At 46.3% G+C, this 19,922-nt stretch overlaps 1 protein-coding gene across 1 annotated transcript in view; it reads right to left on the bottom strand.

Moving 5' to 3' along the window:
• Positions 1-19,922, bottom strand: part of LOC124619494 (zinc finger and SCAN domain-containing protein 22-like) — a 745,754-nt gene that overhangs the window by 3,319 nt on the left and 722,513 nt on the right. Inside the window, exon 7 of the mRNA XM_047145908.1 lies at positions 6,963-7,046. Within this exon, the coding sequence (XP_047001864.1) occupies positions 6,963-7,046 (84 nt within the window). The remainder of the gene's footprint in view (positions 1-6,962; positions 7,047-19,922) is intronic.

Raw genomic sequence — 19,922 nt, 5'->3', positions numbered from 1 at the left:
TCAAAGTGAGGTCCTTGAATGTATTATTCAAGTTTGGAAACAAACGAAAATAGGATGGGGCCAAGTCGGGACTGTAAGGAAGTAATGTTTAATCACCGCACGAAATTCTTTTTCGTTCATTTTTTGACAATCACTCGACTTCCTTGATTCACACGAATGCCAAACAGAAATAAATAGACCAATACGGCTGAAACTTGGTGTGCATAATTTCCAAAGGTGCTACTGACTAAATATGACCTCGCTACGCGCCGGTGGTGCCATCTCTCGGGCTTTGCAAGGACTTTTCAAACGCCCCTCGTACGTTCCAAAGTAGAATCACTAACTGTTAAAGATATGGGCTAGCTTAACACGCTGATTTTGGATATGTTCCGGGCTTCATCCGCAATGTAGCACAATGTGAAGACAAGTGAGGCTACAGACGAAGCGTCAGCATAAAAACCAGTTGCACCGAAAATTTCAACATGTGTGTGTGAAATCTTATGGGGCTTAACTGCTAAGGTCATCAGTTCCTAAGCTTACACACTACTTAACCAAAATCATCCTAAGGACAAACACACACACCCATACCCGAGGGAGGACTCGAACCTCCGCCAGGACCAGCCGCACAGTCCATCACTGCAGCGCCTGAGACCTCTTGGCTAATCCCGCGCGGCTTTCAACATGCATAGCGTCAGTTGAGTCAACTCAGCTTGGCGGTTGGTTAGGCGACGTAGTATTAGGGGACGGGGAAGATGAGAACGGAGGCAGTAGCGCGGGCGCAGAGGCGAGAGAAATTACCCGGGGCAGGGCAAGGCTGGGCAAGGCGGGACACGAGGAGACAACGGGGGCGGCGCGAGATGGGACGGGTTGGGATGCGGCGGGAGGCCGTGGCAGAGGCGGTGGCGGTGGCGGCAATCACGGCATCGCGGCGGCCGATATTGGATGCAAATTGGCCGCAATTATGCAACGCGCCGCCAGATAAGCCGCGCCGAACTGAGGCTGCCGCGGCGCGAGGAATGCCGGCGGGAGGCGGCGCCGGTTGCGCCGTGTAGCCGGCGGCTGGCTGTGCCACCCTGCGCAACGCAGCCGCCGACACCTCAGTAACTCACCTGGGCCAGGCGGAGTTCGGAGAAATAAACTTCTCCTTCTTCTCCTCCTTCAAGCATCAGACCAGTTAGTCCACTGTGACCTATGGACCCGTCCGTCCCCTCGCGGGTCTACTAGCGTTCCTTCGTCTTAAAGGGATGTACCGTGGCCGTTGTTTCAGAATACGTTCATCGCCCATTCTTCCTATATGCCCTCCCCGACCTCCTCTTTATTCCTTAACTCTCAACACGAAACAACAGTCTGTAAGACCAATCATTTATTTTAAACATTTCGAGTGGTAGTATTGCAAAAAACAACGGTCTTTGTTCCTCAGTATCTTTAATACGCTACTGGCCATTAAAATTGCTACACCAAGAAGAAACGCAGATGATAAACGGGTATTCATTGGACAGATACATTATACTAGAACTGACATGTGATTACATTTTCACGCAATTTGGGTGCATAGATCCTGAGAAATCAGTACCCACAACAACCACCTCTGGCCGTAATAAGGGCCTTGATACGCCTGGGCACTGAGTCAAACAGAGCTTGGATGGAGTGTACAGGTACAGATTCCCATGCAGTTTCAACACGATACCACAGTTCATCAAGAGTAGTGACTGACGTATTGTGACGAGCCAGTTGCTCGACCACCATTGACCAGACGTTTTCAATTGGTGAGAGATCTGGAGAATGTGCTGGCCAGGGCAGCAGTCGAACATTTTCTGTATCCAAAAAGGCCCGTACAGGACCTGCAACATGTGGTCGTACCTTATCCTGCTGGAATGTAGGGTTTCGCAGCGATCGAATGAAGCGTAGAGCCACGGGTCGTAAGACAACTGAAATGTAACGTCTGCTGTTCAAAGGGTCGTCAATGCGAACAAGAGGTGACCGAGACGTGTAACCAATGGCACCCCATACCATCACGCTGGGTGATAGGGCTCGTACGGAAGCATATGGACAGTCGATTTTCTCTAGATCCTTTTGTGAGTGGACCAAGGCAGGAAACGACTAGCAGTGGTTCGTTGTACCCTCGGTCAAGCAACGTACGGTGTCGGTTTCGACTCTTACGTGTCATCTTCGGAAGTAAGAATGCGGAAAAGACAAAATGCAAGGTTAGTATTAAATTTAAAAATAAATTAAAAAAGCAAGGTAAAGAGAACAATAAAAATACATCAATTGTCTCGTTACAAAAGAAGCACGTCAAACAGTCGCCTAAAGCCCATCTTATTCACTTGACATCAACCACCGTGCCTGCCCATGTGTCTCAGGCATAAAATGGAACAGTGGATCAACGGTACGTGGAGTTTCCGAAATGCACGTCGCCATTTAGATAGGGCTAAATTCACCGATCCTTTTTAGGCACACTTCGTGTTACGTAAGCATACCGTTTGAAATCTGAAAACGGTACAAATGTCAGATTGCAATATTGGTATACATAAGTTAATGCATGGTGTTGTTTGCTGAATACCAGTTTCTGTTTTCACACTACGCCGGCTCCTTCGTCCCAGTAACAAGAATTTACGGTATTTGGAAAAGATTATGCGCGTAATTAAATAAATTACAGAAGACTGAGGAGGCAGCGGCATCAGACTGCCGACCGAATGCAAATTGTGGCGCACTGGACGGCGGAACAGAGTCTGGCCAGCGCGTGGAAGAGGATTGATGCGCGCCCTTTACAAACATATTATCTTGCGGCGCCACACGGTACGACAGATTCCACCGAAATTGACCTCGATTGCTTTAAATTACGTGGCATTAGACCGTTCTAATCTACCGCACTACACAGCCGTCCTCGCTAGTTCGCCTCTCGCTCCCACTGACTTCCCATCTCTCTCGCTCTTTATTATTGCGCTACCAACAATTCATTTTCCTCGCTCCTCTTTTTCTCTTCGCCTGTCCTCGCCCTCCACTTGCCCTCCCCCCTTCCCGGCTCCCCACTCCCACCCCCACTGACTTGGTATCACATACGGTTCCCTTGAGCGATAAATATGGCTTTAGAATTTCTATTCACCGTCTTAAAGGCCCTCTAATTATGTCATGTAGGGGTATGTAACATGGGCGACGTGATTACTGAAGGGCGGTCTCCGTGTAATCCCCGTCATTTGAAGGAACCGCAGAGCCGCGGACCATCAAGCGACCGTTTCCCCCCTTTTCCCGAGTAACTACCATTCATGAATAAAATTCCACTTTGCCGTCCGACCGGGGTGGGGGACAGCCCGCGCACGCCAATTTCTGAGCCTCACCAGAATACGGGGGGCTCACAAAAAACCGAGAGGAGGATATATATCGCTGCGGACGGCGACAAAACCACAGATATTTCCCGTCCTTTTTTGTATACGTACCGCCCCGTGCCTGCACCCTCATCTGGTGTCATTGGGATCGTCGAATCTGGCCAGGTCGGGATGGACGACGGACGACCTCGGGACCGGGGCATAGTTAACTGTCGGTCGGCCTGTTATTTCAGGACGCTCGTCGTTATTAAATAAATCGGCGGTGTTTGGCTTCTCCACTTTGGTTCAAATTAAACGACATTTTCTTTGTGGTCTATAAGCGCTTACTGCAGACTCTCGGCAACTCTTGCGTTGGGAATTCGACGCCGTGGGGGAACCGTGAAGCCAAAATCAACGCTTACTCGAGGACGTTCTGCGAAAACGCCTTCCAAAAGCCCGTTGGTTTCTCTGAATGGCACGCCGCAAAATGCAAGTATCTGCATAAAATTGCTTCATTGACGAAATCGACCAGGCGGAACGATGGCTACACCCTACTTTCTTAATCATTTCCTGCTGTTTCTTGGTAGCGCGCGGGACTGGAACGTTCACAGAAGAGACCTTCCTGAATCTTGATTATTTCTCAGAAACCCTGACATACTCTGAGTAGAGATTTCAATAGTCAATTTTGCTTTATCATGCAGATAAGAAAAAAACAGTCCGTCTTCTGCAGCTTGTGCGAACCAAATAATTTTCACGTATCAGTGCTAGGAATGTAGAGAAATATAGATTTTTATGTGATTTTCTGTATTAACTAGATACATATATTACACGTTTCTTCCAATTCACTGCACACAGCCGATATTGTAGCACACTGCACATATTGTTGTTCACATTCCTTCGAGCTGACATAAAAATGAATACCACTGATGATGCCTAGCATGAACGGCTGGGACTTGACTGGTACACACAAATGACACACGTAGTTGCAAAGTACGAAGAATTTAGCTATCTCTATGATAAAGCGTAGTTGATGCAGGAACTGAGTAAAAAATACTCTAATGTTAACAATATGATTTTTTTGTGCAATTAAAAAGGAAATCGTGTGTTTCTCACAGTAAATCCTTCTTACATTACGTCTGAGATGTACTATGGTTAACAGCATTTTGTCAAGCAAGATTCAAACAAGTGAATCTCTTGTTATTGTTAGGTACGTTTGGTCTTTTCAGTTTAAATCCTCGCTTAACGTGTAAAGCAGGTTGTCAGTACTCTTGATCAGTTTGAGCTTGAAAGGAGGCACGGAGAAAGTGGAAGAAATTTCATAATAGTAATTTAAAAAATGTAGACCGGATAGACCGTTCGCCGGGTGCAAGTCTTTCGATTTGACGCCACTTCGACGACTTGCGCGTGGATGGAGATGAAATGATGATGATTAGGACAACAGGACATCCAGTTCCTGAGCGTAGAAAATCTCCGGCCCAGACGGGAATCGAATCTGGGCCCTTAGGATTGACATTCTGTCGCGCTGAACACTCAGCTATTGGGGGTGGACAGAAAAGTAAAAGAAACTGGAAGAGGAACTGATCATGGCCCTTCTCGCTGGATGTAAGCAAGGAATATACAACATACTTCATCAGAATATGGTATAACGACAAACAAAGCCAAGACGAATCTATGAATGATAGCAAAAAGGAGAATAATTGAATACTTAAGAGAAATGGTGAAAACAGTGATGCCCGCATGAAGGAAGATACAAGGAGAACCACGGGCCAACAAAACTTTCTCTGATAACCAACTCTAATGGTATCACATACCGATATGGAACTGAGGAAGTTTTTCAAAAGGTAGTTCTGGAACATAGTATTGCATGGAAGTGAAACGTGGGTCTACCGAAACTCCTGGTAAAAGACTGGAGGCATCTGAAATTTGTTACTATGATAGAATGTTAAATTAAGTGGGCAAATAAAGTACGAAATAAAGAAGTACTAACCAGAACAGGTAAGGAGAAATGTCTACTACTCATTTTTCACTTATTTTAAGTAAATGATGCTTGACCGTATGATATTGTTACTAGAGGCTAAGGAATGAAATTTAAAAAAAGTATTTTAACATTTTCCTCCCCTCTATTATTGTTAATCTTACATCTTGAGAACTGAGGGTTTGAGACCAGTGATATGTAAATAATGCATGTTGTTTCTGCTGAATCTATAACAGTAGTATGGCTTTAATATTTATTTTACCTTTTTCAGCAAAAAAGAACCATCATTCTTTTAGTGACTTTTAACCTTCTGGTCATACAAATTATATAACTGCTTTCGGCTTGTTAGTAAGACGTCATCAGATGATTTCAATGCATTACACAGTAACTCTTCCAAGAAGAACTATTCGGGCCAGGAAGGCTCCTTACCTTCCAAACATACTTGCTGATCATATGGTAATTTCGTGTACAAAACGGCCTCTGTATCCCGCCTAGGTGGGATACCTGACTGTTTAAGAACTATCATTGCTTCGAGGGAGGACGTTTCATCTTCATAAAGCAGGACCTGTTTTATTCGGTGTTGACATTGTTGTGTAGATTCGTATCGACAGCGTCGTACGACTGTGGTAAATGATCTATAACCACCTACAACTAGAAAATTGTAATAGATATTTTTAAGTTAGGCTCAATAACAAGCCACTGTGACTCGCCGTGCTTTTTAAGAAAAAATGACCTAATTCGGTTACACTTGTATTTATTGCGATAGTTCTGGGAATCTTATATGTAGTGAAATAGATTTTGGTGTGACCTGTTCTTGAGAAGAGCATGGGTGTTTGGCGATCTCATCAGGTTGCATTAAAAGAGGAATTCTAAGAAATTCTCATGCGTACTGCTTCATTTGCTACCACCGTAAGATTCGTCCAGCGTGAAAGTTACGAAGATGCCCTGCCGTCTTATATGGGAACTGCGATAAAAGACATTAAATGGGAAGTCTTAAGTGCCGATACTGGAAGCGGGCGCATGGATGTGTGTGATGTCCTTAGGTTAGTTAGGTTTAAGTAGTTCTAAGTTCTAGGGGACTGATGACCACAGCTGTTAAGTCCCATAGTGCTCAGAGCCATTTGAACCATTTGGAAGCGGGCAGTAAGATGATTTTACCGTCTCACCACAAATCCTGTACAAATTCTTCGGCGCTGAATTTGCGAATGGAACAGATGATGGAGCAGAACAAATAACGCACCAGTTATCCTTTGCCATTCACTTCAAACTGGCCTCTGCGTTAATGAAAACACATCTTGCTGTACATACAGATTTCGTACGTCAGTAAGCCTACAAGAACAGCCTACTATGCATTACAAGTAAAAGTTGGTAGCGAAGAGTATAAAATAATGAACAAATACATGAGGGCAGAGCTAGTGTTATGTCATCAAAACTGAAATCCACTCAGAAGAGAAAGTAATGGGACAAATTATGCGTTTTTCGGAGTCAGGGACAAAAAAAATGCGTTACACTGCAAATGCTTTGGGATAAGGTCAGTGGGCAAATCGGCAAAAAAAGATAAGGAAACTGGAACAGTTTATTCTTCCTAATCCTGAAAAGCCATAAGATGCACAAGACAATCTACTGAAAATATGCACCGGTAAATAAGAAAATTGTAACGATGTGTAGAACATCTTACTACCGTATATCACGTGAGTGACACTTACTTTCGTGCGTCTTCATGTGGGCCCGAAGGTTACACGCCAGAGCGAACTTCTTGTGGCACAAGTCGCACGCGTGTGGCTTGTCTCCTGGAACACAGAACAAAAGAATCGTTATAGCACAGGTGTTGCGGACTTAATACTGCAATAAGGATATTACCCTCCCGTATCCTTCGTTACATGGAAAGTTAATGCTATGGTGTGTCAATGCACCAAACGGTGTGACACTAGAGCCATGCGTGGTTCATGTTCCCGTCATCATGTATTTTACACCCTGTTTTTAACGTATTTCCACCTCACTACGTTAATTTAAGTAACTGGTGTCACTGAGTTGCTGCTTTGCCTGACCGTGAGAAGCGCTAGCAGCGCGTATCAATATATCCCCTCTCGTAGTATCTTTGCTCGACTGCTTTTACTTCCCCGTCATTGTCTGTCGTAAGGCAGTTCGGGTAGCGAGTTCGGGCTGCCAGTCAGTTGGAACGCGTCAGGAGCGCAGTCCGGACCTGCCAGTCGGGGAGTTGCAGTGCGGCACTGGTGCAGTCGGGTTGGAGCAGCAGTGAGCTATGCGGCGACATGGCTCGCCCGACCGTTGTCGCCACGCTTCACATGAGCCGGGCCACGGTCTTTGTGGATTGTCGGTCGGTCGTCCTACCGGACGACGCGTTTTGTCTCGCCGATCGTTCATCAGTCGGCTGTGTGTGTGTGTATGTGCGTGCTCAGTTACTGTTGTATATCGTTCAGGTCTTCGTGCAAGTGTTTGTCAGGTTGTGTGTGTAGTTGGCGTTATTTGCACTGACGACTAGGTTAGATGTTGTCGGCATTCTGAGGGTAGTCGATCGGTTGGTGCGGACCACGGAGGACATCTCCGTGCGGTGCAGTCAGCTGGGTCCGCTGGCGGTCCCTGCGCAGTGTCGGAGCGTGTGTGAAGCTGTCCAATCGCTACGAGCTTCGTGACTCAGCGACCCAGGACGTCGAAGTTGAGTGGTGTGTTAAGTACCCAAGCCACGTCCGTTCATGTCGTGTCGTTCGTTCGTTTCGGTGGTTCGCTGTTGGGGAGCTTTTCCTGTGAACAGCACCGAGTGTTTTTAGTGATGAAATCGATCGGCCATGTGGTGGAATTAACTACATTGGTTCACTACAATTCAAGTGCACCATCGGAATTTTCTGCCTTGTGGCCGTTAGTGTTCCGTTTACCTGCCCTGGCCACTACCGTAATTTCAGGCAGCGTCCTTTCCTCACCTGTTGTCACTGGCCGGCCGGAGTGGCCGTGCGGTTCTAGGCGCTACAGTCTGGGACTGAGCGACCGCTGCGGTTGCAGGTTCGAATCCTGACTCGGGCATGGATGTGTGTGATGTCCTTAGGTTAGTTAGGTTTAAGTAGTTCTACGTTCTAGGGGACTGATGACCTCAGAAGTTAAGTCCCATAGTGCTCAGAGCCATTTTGCCTCGGGCATGGATGTGTTTGATGTCCTTAGGTTATTTAGGTTTAGTTCTAAGTTCTAGGCGAGTGATGACCACTGAAGTTAAGTCGCATAGTGCTCAGGCTCATTTGGACCATTTTGTTGTCGCTGTGCAGCATGGTGCATAGTTTTGACAGCTTAACACATATTTCATTGTGGATAATCCTGTCCGTAACAGTTTAGTCTTTGAGTTTTATGTACCTGTTGGTGGCAAGCAAGTCGCATGGTCGGTCGATGTTGGTTGGGTTACCGACGGATCAAGTGCAGTTGAGCCCACCAGCTGTCTCACCTAAGTGAACGTTAATGTTTCCTTCGTGACTGTGGGCACCTTCCCTCCGCGAAGTACGAGAGTTATGAGGGTAAGTGTACCTGTTAAGTATAGATGACTGTAATGTGAATGTGTGAGTGGAGTGTAGTGTCATGTTCGTGTTGGAGGTGATGCGAGAAACGAGAGGGTAAAAAACAGTGCCAGTATATAGCATCAAGGGGATGTCGAGCTGCCGGCCGGTGTGGCCGAGAGGTTCTAGGAACTTCAGTCTGGAACCGAGTGACCGCTACGGTCGCAGGTTCGAATCCTGCCTCAGGCATGGATGTGTGTGATGTCCTTAGATTGGTTAGGTTTAAGTAGTTCTAAGTTCTAGGGGACTTATGACCTCAGATGTTAAGTCCCATAGTGCTCAGAGCCATTTGATGTCGAGCTTAACATCCATATCCGATAGACGGATCACCACTAACAATGTTACATGCCGTCGCTTCGTGATACACTGTGAAGAGGTTTGGAATTTAATGCAGGACACAGGCGCAAAGACTGATGATCAAGAACTTTACGTCCCCATCTTTTCTCCCCTTACCGGCCAAATATGGGCAGTGAAAATTTCATCCACCATTAGGATTCGAACCGGCTTATCTCCAGATCGAGCCCCATGACGTAAGTGTATATTAGCGACCACAACTACGTTGATGGGCATTCTTAAGATTAAAAGGTGGTAAGATGTTTGTCAATTCTGGGAGTATATCGTTGACGTGTATATCAAAGTAAAGCATAATTTCCTTCACTTTATAGAGCCGCAGAGGAACTTTCATTCTGGATGACCCTAGGAGCTAAGCCAGTATTGTAATGGGACTGCCAGTCTGTAGTTGTGTACAGGCGAGCCGCCGTGGCGCGCAAGAGAATGGAGCGCCCGCCGGAGCCGGCTTCTGGTTCTGAGCCGAGACACGAGGCCCGCCAGCTGACACGTTTCGGGAGTGGCCGCTGCGGGCATTATCGGGTCTAAACGGCGGCCCGCGCGGCTACTGTTTGCCGGCACGTCATTGGGCCGCGTAATAACGGAGCACGCCGCGCTCCGCCGGGCGCCGCATTTCCATAATAGGACGGGCGCGGTCTCGCGGCGCGACTCGGCGCGGGCCAGATGCGGGCAGCGATAGCGCCGCTGCAGTCGGGTGAGCGAGCTGCCGAGGCGCGAGTGCTGGTACTGCCCCCAAGGACCCATAGGCTACGCTCATAGCGCCGTGGTGGGGGGATTGACTGCTGTAACGACGAAATAAAATTACATGGCGTGGGGAGACAAGAGAATCCTCAATGCGTCTCGCTATGGACGCCGTGGAAATCACCTACCAAGATCGAAAATGCTGAATTTGTAATATATACGCTGATAACCCAAACATCACGACCACTGCCCACCACAGGACTAGAGGCCACGTGGAGGCATTGAGGGCGCGTCAGGCGCTGGGAAAAGTACACGGTCCAGTCACCTTAACGTTAATGTTATCGGGTTCCGTAAAAACTTAATTGTATATATGGATAGTTCATCTACAAGTTTTGATGATTGAGTTTGCGAGTATCAAAATGGATGACATAGATGGCCATATCGCTTGACTGCATTGATTTAGAACCTTAAATTTTTTATACTGCCAAGCGACTGTAGTCTTTAATATCTGACATAAATTGCAAGTTGATATTTCTGCCCGTTCTCCAGGAAGAGGTATCTTAACAGACGGACAGACAGACGAACAGTAAGGTGACACTGAAGGATCCTGTTCCCACCCAATGACGTACAGTACCCTAAAACTAAAAAAAAATTGGTATTTCCAGGGCACAAAAATTAATACACAGGTCTTAGCATACAGAGAAAATATTTGAAAGTGATGCAGTTACTTAACTACAGGCTAATTAAAGCGTCAATTTCACGGTCAAGAGCTGCAGTCGTAGTATAATGGCATTATTCACTAGGGTAGATGACCACGTTTAAGTGCCAGTTTTTGTGTCAGACTTTGAAACAGTAACTTCTAGACTAGAGGATTGACTGCGACAGATAATCGTGGTCCCAGGTCGTCTGCGATCTCGGAAGTGGTGCGACTTTGCTGTTCCCTGCCGAGCAGTCCGGTCTTTTGTTTCCGCGAAACCGTTGCCCGCTGCCGCCACTGGTACGGCCACGGGCCCCCGGATGAGCCGCAGAAGAAGTGGAGCCCGCGAGTCACGGCGCGGCGCAGGTCCTGAATCCTGAAAGGCGGCCCCTTTGTTCCTCCGGAATACCAAATGAAATGCCCGGCCTGGTCGAGCAAAAACGCAGTGTCCCGTGTTCTGCGCCGGACGGCCCCAACGGGCCATTCTTCCCGACCCTGCCCTGCTCTCCGCTGCCGAAATCCTGCCTCGGGACTCGGTTTCCGTCTTGTGTCGATTTCGTGAGTTACCTTAGGACTGCGTCTGACGTAGTTCGCTATGAAGCAAGGCCCACGAGATGACACTGCGGGGCTTACAAGTATCATCAGCCGTCTCCGCCAGAAAGCGAGTAACTACGAGGTGCATTCAAGTTCTAGGGCTTCCGATTTTTTTTCTCCGGGCTGGAAAGAGATAGAAACACGCGCATTGTTTTAAAATGAGGCAGCGTTCATTGTCAATACGTCCCAGAGATGGCAGCACCGTACGGCAGATGGAATGTTACCGCCAGCGGCGAGAATGAGAACTGTTTTAAATACTTAAAATGGCGACGTTTTCCTTACTTGAACAGCGTGCAATCATTCGTTTTCTGAATTTGCGTGGTGTGAAATCAATTGAAATTCATCGACAGTTGACGGAGACATGTGGTGATGGAGTTATGGATGTGTCAACAGTGCGTTCATGGGTGCAACAGTTTAATGAAGGCAGGACATCGTGTGACAACAAACCAAAACAACCTCGGGCTCGCACAAGCCAGTCTGACGACATGACCGAGAAAGTGGAGAGAATTGTTTTGGGGGATCGCCGAATGACTGTTGAACAGATCGCCTCCAGAGTTCGCATTTCTGTGGGTTCTGTGCACACAATCCTGCATGACGACCTGAAAATGCGAAAAGTGTCATCCATGTGGGTGCCACGAATGCTGACAGACGACCACATGGCTGCCCGTGTGGCATGTTGCCAAGCAATGTTGACGCGCAACGACCGCATGAATGGGACTTTCCTTTCGTCGGTTGTGACAATGGATGAGACGTGGATGCCATTTTTCAATCCAGAAACAAAGCGCCAGTCAGCTCAATGGAAGCACACAGATTCACCGCCACCAAAAAAATTTCAGGTAACCGCCAGTGCTGAAAAAATGATGGTGTCCATGTTCTGAGACAGCGAGGGCGTAATCCTTACCCATTGCGTTCCAAAGGGCACTACGGTAACAGGTGCATCCTACGAAAATGTTTTGAAGAACAAATTCCTTCCTGCACTGCAACAAAAACGTCCGGGAAGGGCTGCGCGTGTGGTGTTTCACCAAGACAACGCACCCGCACATCGAGCTAACGTTACGCAACAGTTTCTTCGTGATAACAACTTTGAAGTGATTCCTCATGCTCCCTACTCACCTGACCTGGCTCCTAGTGACTTGGCTTTTTCCAACAATGAAAGACACTCTCCGTGGCCGCACATTCACCAGCTGTGCTGCTATTGCCTCAGCAATTTTCCAGTGGTCAAAACAGACTCCTAAAGAAGCCTTCGCCGCTGCCATGGAATCATGGCGTTAGCGTTGTGAGAAATGTGTACGTCTGCAGGGCGATTACGTCGAGAAGTAACGCCAGTTTCATCGATTTCGGGTGAGTAGTTAATTAGAAAAAAAATCGGAGGCCTTAGAACTTGAATGCACCTCGTACTGCAGACGAGTTTACTAATTCTTAACTGCGCGTTTAAATACATGCTAGCTCTCGACAGAAGTCGACAAAATTAAGTCCTTTAATAAGTACCTTTCACTGACATATTTACTTCCCGTGGACCCTCCACGGACCCGATCGTCCGCGAAGCGTGACAGACAAGGCGACTACTCTGACGTCACAAGTCCGTTGCGGGGCCAGTATTGCTCGTGGACCCCGCAATGCAGTCAGCACTCGTTCACAAATGTCAGCTACCATTCATGTGGCCTACAACTGAAGGCTTTTGCAGCCAAGCCGGCTAAAGCACGCTGGCACGGTAAGGCTCGATCCTGAATTAGATCCTTCAAGAAGGAGCAAATGTTGATAACCAGCTTCTCTCTGATCTGTAACTCATATAATGCCTGTCAAAAAAAGTGAAGCACCCAAACGACATTGTCGTATATAAATGGAACTTTGTTCGTGAACGCACCATCGACGGATATAAATGATAAGAATTGCGGTTCTCTGTGACTTCTCCCTCCGTCGGCTCCTGCCCCCCCCCCACTTCGTTTTTCCTCTCCTTCCCCCCTTCCCCCCCCCCCCCCCCATCGGCCCTTGGCTGTGGTGTGCCATCTTCGTGCCAACTTTTTAGTGCAGTGTTTTAAGTGAGTGTTAAGTGTTGTGCGTATTTTCCGAAGTGTTGCGAACAGAAATCATACTGTCCCTGGGTGTGATTTTTATATCTCTTGCGAACATAAACCAGACTGTCGCCGTGTTTTTTCAATTGCCTGTCTACTATTTTCCCTGTCTGCTTCCTGTGTATTTTACTAGCATCGCCAACCCTTTGTTTTATGTTTTAACTTCCACAATTGTCCTCCATTTTACAATTTAAGTCACCGCTTTTATCGCCTGCTTTTATTGTTTATTATCTTCTTCTTCTGTTTTAAAAATCTGTAGGCTGAAGAGCGGCGTACTAAGCTGCTACCAGCCCGCCCCCTTCGAGGGGAATCGAAACTCAATAAAGCAAAAAGAAAAAAGTTCTCTGTGACATGGAGAAAGACCATCAGAGTGTGTTAGTGTCGTTCGTGCTTAGCGTTGTTGTCAAGCCTGGTAGGGCGTACAAGGGGCATATATATATATATGTGTGTGTGTGTGTGTGTGTGTGTGTGTGTGTGTGTGTGTGTGTGTGTGTGTGTGTGTGTGTGTGTGTGTGCGTATGTGTGAGAGAGAGAGAAACAGTTTTCTTTTTTGTATGTTTATAATCTGACTGCAAAAGAAAAATGTTGGTGAGGGTATGTGCGACATGCTCTGGTATTGCATCATTCTTACAGTCTAAATAAACCATTACAGGTATATCTGTTACCATATGTCACATCACCTAACAAAATTTCTCGACGTTCCATAAAAATTTAGTAAATGTATTAATAAAACTTAAGGCAGTACTGACTCTACATCATCTTAGATGATAGTTTAAAGAAAGGCAAACCCATGTTTATAGCTTTTGTAGACTCTGATAAACCTCTTGACAACGTCGACTGGAATACAGTCTTTAAATTATGGAGGTAGACGGGATAAAGTAGTGGGAGTGAAAGGCTATATACAACTTGTACAGAAACCAGACAGTAGTTAATAACAGTTGAAGGGCGGGAAAGAGAATCAGTGGTTGAAAAGAGAGTGAGACAGGGTTCTAACCTATCCCCAATGCTATCCAATTTGTACTTGATCAAGCAGTAAAGCAAGCAAGCAAAAGTCCCGACAAGGAATTATTCTTCAGGGAGAAGATATAGAAAGTTTGAGATTTTTCGATGGCATCGTAATTATGTCAGAGGTAGCAAAGGATTTGAAAGTGCAGTTGAATGGACGATGTCTTAAAGGAGGATATAAGATGAACATTAACAAAAGCAAAAGCACGAAAGTAGAATGTGTCCATATTAAATTAGTGATGCTGAGGGAATTAGAACAGCACATGAGACGATACCAGTAGTTACGAGTTTTCCTATTTGGGCAGTAAAATAAGTCATAATGGTCGAAGCAGAGACGATACAGTGCGTATACTTGCCATGAAAAATTTGTTAACATTAAATTTAAGCGTCGGAAAGTCCTTTCCGAAGGCATTTGTCTGAAGAGTAGTGTTGTACAGAATAAAACATGGACGGTACGCAATTGAGACAAGAAGGGACTAGAAACTTTTGAAATGTGGTGCTTCAGAAGAATACTGTAGATTGGAAGGGTAAATCATGTTGCTAAATAACAGCTACTGAATTTCTGGGAAGAAAATAAATTTGTGACATAATTTGACTAAAGAATGGGTCAGTCGATACTGAGACATTAAGAAATCATCAATTTAGAGTCGAAGGGAAGTGTGGAAGGTAAAAATTGCGGAGGGAGACCAGGAGACCAAGAAAGCAATACATTAAGCCGGTTCATATAGGTATGGATTGCAGTAGTTATTCAGAGATGAAGAGGCTTGCACTGGACAGAATAGCATGGAGGGCTGCATCAAAGCAGTCTGAGGCCTGAAGACGGCAACAGCACCAATTTAGTCTCAGAAATGCTGTAAGAAATCAAACATGTCGCAAAGTAATACACCAGCATTCTTATGAATGTAGGATATGTTGATCAAAATTTCAATTCTTCATGCCTACGTATTTCCAGTATAGATGAAGAACAGAATAAGCTTCCCACGATAATCTCCACAGGTGGTACTGCAGTCTTCTCTCTTGTAATAGTACCTAATTGTGGGTGATTAATAACTATGTTTTCATTTTGTCTTGTTTATGGCATTTCACATTATTTTTTAAACATGTTGGCTATTGGATATGTCTGATATTAGTGGAACATTTTAGATGAAGATTGCAACAAAACATGGCCAGAGAACGTCCACTAACACCGTATCTCCATCTTCTGGACTTTGAGAACGGTTCAATCATCGGCATGGACTTGAGAGTATCATACTGACACATACTGACAGAGGGCACAAACGGATGGCTGTTGTACAATGACTGTAGAACGGAGGGTAACGAGATGGGTTCATGACAACAGTGTGACATGAAGAATAAGCAGGCAAGATTCCAGAACGACTACAGCACAAGAAGACCATAGGATGATTAGATTGACTCTGACGAATTGACAGATGACAAACGACTCCAGGCAGAGGTTACAGGTAGAACTGTGCTCAATGGATAACAGTAAACGGGATTCAGATCACGAGCTGCCATGCGTTATGTACCGCTGAGAACATTAGGCGGACAAAATACGGTTGCATGGTGTAAGGCCAGAATCTGCTGCGACAGTGGCCGTCAGGTCAACGGCAACGTGTCCTCAAGGCAACTTGTTGGAAAGTCACAGTAAGCGGCGATGCCTGCAGTCATGGCGTGGGGAGCTACTGAATACAACAACTGGGCTAATTTGGTATTTGTTGAGGTTGTCTGAATGCTCACCAGTATGTGGTAATAATCTTAAATTTATCCATGCTGTATGGATTTTACTTGAGGGTTGTGTCTGTACTGTAAGATTTCAATGAAATAACGTGTAGTGTAACAGTCGCTTGTTACGAATATGTTATTAGCACGACGCATTTTGCAGCACGCTGCCATCATCGGGTGCACTTACAATTACTCTTACATTGTAATTAATATGAAGTGAGGTTACTTTCATTTTCTGTGTGTGCGAGTGAGGTTATGTGCCGAAAAAAGATAAAAAAAATTGTCCTTACCAGCTACTCACCTAATATATCCCAAGAAAAAAAAGGTTCAAATGCCTCTGAGCACTATGAGACATAACATCTGACGTCATCAGTCCCCTAGAACTTAGAACTACTTAAACCCAACTAACCTAAGGACATCATACACATCCATCCCTGAGGCAGGATTCGAACGTGCTACCGTAGCGGTCGCGCGGTTCCAGACTGAAGCGCCTAGAATCTCTCGGCCACACCGGCCGGCTTCAAGACATAAACACATCTAGGTGTAAATGTTCATCTTCACTATATACTATTATTTCAGCAATAGAAACTAGTTTTTCTTAGCTTTTACGACTCTTTGAATAAATGTAAGCAAATGATTTTGAAATTGCTAAGTTGAGATGTAATTATTACTGTGCGCCATGTCCCACACACCTCACTTACCAACAAAAATGTAAATGCACTAACAACATGAAAAAATGGCTCTGAGCACTATGCGACTCAACTTCTGAGGTCATCAGTCGCCTAGAACTTAGAACTACTTAAACCCAACTACCCTAAGGACATCACACACATCCATGCCCGATGCAGGATTCGAACCTGCGACCGGAGCGGTCGCTCGGTTCCAGACTGTAGCCCCTAGAACCGCACGGCCACTCCGGCCGGCTAACAGCATGGCTAATCACGCTTACTAATAATCTACGCACTAGAGTATATTTATCTTCCTGAACAGGCGTATTTTTGAACACCTAACCTCACTGGCACACATCGCAAAGGAAACTAACATCACTTCACATTAATTACAACGTAGAAGTAACTGTAAATACACCTGATGACAACAGCATACTGACAAAACGCATCGTACTAATGAAATGACTGTTGAGGTATATGTTATTTCATAAACTCGTGGCAATAATGTTTAATGCTATCGTCATACCCTTCACGACCACAGTACTAAATGGCATACTGCAGCGGAATAATGCAAGATTTCACGCAACAGTTCATATCACTAACGCCTGGATGAGTGCACAGATCCTTGACAGGCCTGCAGAGTCCCCTGATTTTTCACCCATAGAGCGTGTCCATGGTGCAATCGGACTTTCATAACAGCCTCCAGCAAATAAACTTCATGAAATGACATAGCATGTACTTCAGGTATGGAAAGGCATTCCTCATGATGTAATGGAGAAACTGCTTCCAAACAAGAAAGTATGCTTGTCCAAATAGTCAGGATTTATACTGACGTTGATGATCGACGCCAGTTCCGAATGTAATGACAGTTTAACCATTTAATACTCGTTATGTGGTGAACACACCTACGAAGTTTGATGTACGGCAGACTGGTACTTCACGGTGTAACACGTTCCATTTCCGGCCGCGAATGTGGGAACAGAAATAGTCCGATAACGGAGCCCTGTGGGACACACCCACATTACCGTGCCGCAGTCACATCCCGGGCGCGCAACTGGTCCGGATGCCTGGGAGAGCACTCGGGGCAGGGCAGGCAGTTGTTAGGAGGGCCCGCGGTGTCTAACGAGGCTGGCGGGCTCCTGGGTTTGGCGCGGCGTCCGCCCTTGACCAGCGCTGAGCGACAGCCGCCTTTGTAGTGGGGCTCGGCGGCTGGCGTGACGCATGGCCGGCGGAGGCCGCGGCCGCGGGCCGCATATTTCGTGTCCAGTCCCGTCCCGTCTGTCGCGGGCCGCGGCTCCCACAGAGGAGGCGAGGCAACGGAAGGCCATTGTGGCCGACGTGTCGCCTCGCCGTGATAGCCTTTTAAGCAGAAGAGGACCAGCGCGCCCAAATCTGGACGTCTCTCTGGGCGGCCATTCCGTCTCTCCACTCGCGCTGCTCCTCCACACGGCCGGTAAAAGGTGTCCGACGTAAAGGCGACACAGCTACGTTCTGTGAACGGTTCAGCAACATATACTTCGTCGAGAGTAAAATATTTTGCTGTATGGAAAATATTCGTGAAAAAAGTGTGATGGCAGTAGATACGTATTTGGTACTAGTGGACGAAGAAAGATTTTTATTTGTTGATTCGAAACAGCAGGCTTAAAACGTCCATCTAACCATCCTGTTTTATCTTTGATGTCAAAGCGTATTTACACTACTGGCAATTAAAATTGCTGCACCAAGAAGAAATGCAGATTATAAACGGGTATTCATTGGACAAATATATTATTCTAGAACTGACATGTGATTACATTGTCACGCAATTTGGGTGCATAGAATATGAGAAATCAGTACCCAGAACAACCACCTCTGGCCGTAATAACGGTCTTGACACGCCTGGGCATTGAGTCAAACAGAGCTTGGATGGAGTGTACAGGTACAGCTGCCCATGCAGCTTCAATACGATACCACAGTTCATCAAGAGTAGTGACTGGCGTATCGTGACGAGCCAGTTGCTCGGCCACCATTGACCGGACGTTTACAATTGGTGAGAGATCTGGAGAATGTGCTGGCCAGGGCAGCAGTCGAACATTTTCTGTATCCAGAAACGCCCGTACAGGACATGCAACATGCGATCGTGCATTATCCTGCTGAAATGTAGGGTTTCGCAGGGATCGAATGAAGGGTAGAGCCATGGGTCGTAGCACATCTGAAATGTAACGTCCACTGTTCATAGTGCCGTCAATGCGAACAAGAGGTGACCGAGAGGTGTAACCAATGGCACCCCATACCATCACGCCGTGTGATACGCCAGTATGGTGTTCATCGCGATGACGCCAAACACAGATGCAACCATGATGATGCTGTAAACAGAACCTGGATTCGTCCGAAAAAACGACGTTTTGCCATTGGTGCAGCCACGTTCGTCGTTGAGTACACCATTGCAGGCGCTCCTGTCTGTGATGCAGAGTCAAGGGTGACCGCAGCCATGGTCTCCGAGCTGATAGTCCATGCTGCTGCAAACGTCGTCGAACTGTTTGCGCAGATGGTTGTTGTCTTGCAAACGTCCCCATCTGCTGACTCAGAGATCGAGACGTGGCTGCACGATTCGTTACAGCCATGCGGATAAGATGCCTGTCATCTCGAGTGCTAGTGATACGAGGCCGTTGGGATCCAGCACGGCGTTATGTATTACTCTCCTGAACCCACCGATTCCATATATACGATAAAGCACAATCGCGATAGACTACAATCCGACTTTTATCAAAGTTGGAAACGTGATGGTACGCATTTCTCCTCCTTACACGAGGCATCACAACAACGTTTCACCAGGTAACGCCGATCAACTGGTGTTTGTGTATAAGAAATCGGTTGGAAACTTTCCTCATGTCAGCACGTTGTAGGTGTCGCCACCGGCGCCAACCTTGTGCGAATGCTAATCATTTACATATCACAGCATCTTCTTCCTGTCGGTTAAGTTTCGCGTCTGTAGCACGTCATCTTCGTGGCGTAGCGATTTTAATGGCCAGTAGTGTAAATTCGAAGGAGATGTGAAGGGGAGGGTAACTGTGTTCAGATTAGAGGGCCTGTATAGAGAGAGGGTAAGAAATCGTCCTGCGATCGCCACACTTCTACCATGCATTTAGGTACTTCCGCAAGGTGAAACGCAGTCACCTGCCTACTATAACGCGAGGTGGTTTTTTCATATATGATAAATAGTTATAAGGCACTGTTCTCACTTACAAGATGCAATATCCGATATGATACATGATGCAACTCATAATACGACGTAGAAGTAATTTGCAGTGGTGGAGCATATAGAAACGAAGCTGAGGAAACT

The sequence above is a fragment of the Schistocerca americana genome, chromosome 6 (genome assembly GCF_021461395.2).
Source record: "Schistocerca americana isolate TAMUIC-IGC-003095 chromosome 6, iqSchAmer2.1, whole genome shotgun sequence".
In the NCBI taxonomy this organism is placed as follows: domain Eukaryota; kingdom Metazoa; phylum Arthropoda; class Insecta; order Orthoptera; family Acrididae; genus Schistocerca; species Schistocerca americana.
Note: the sequence above shows the minus strand (reverse complement) of the source record. Positions and strands in the feature narration are given on the sequence as shown.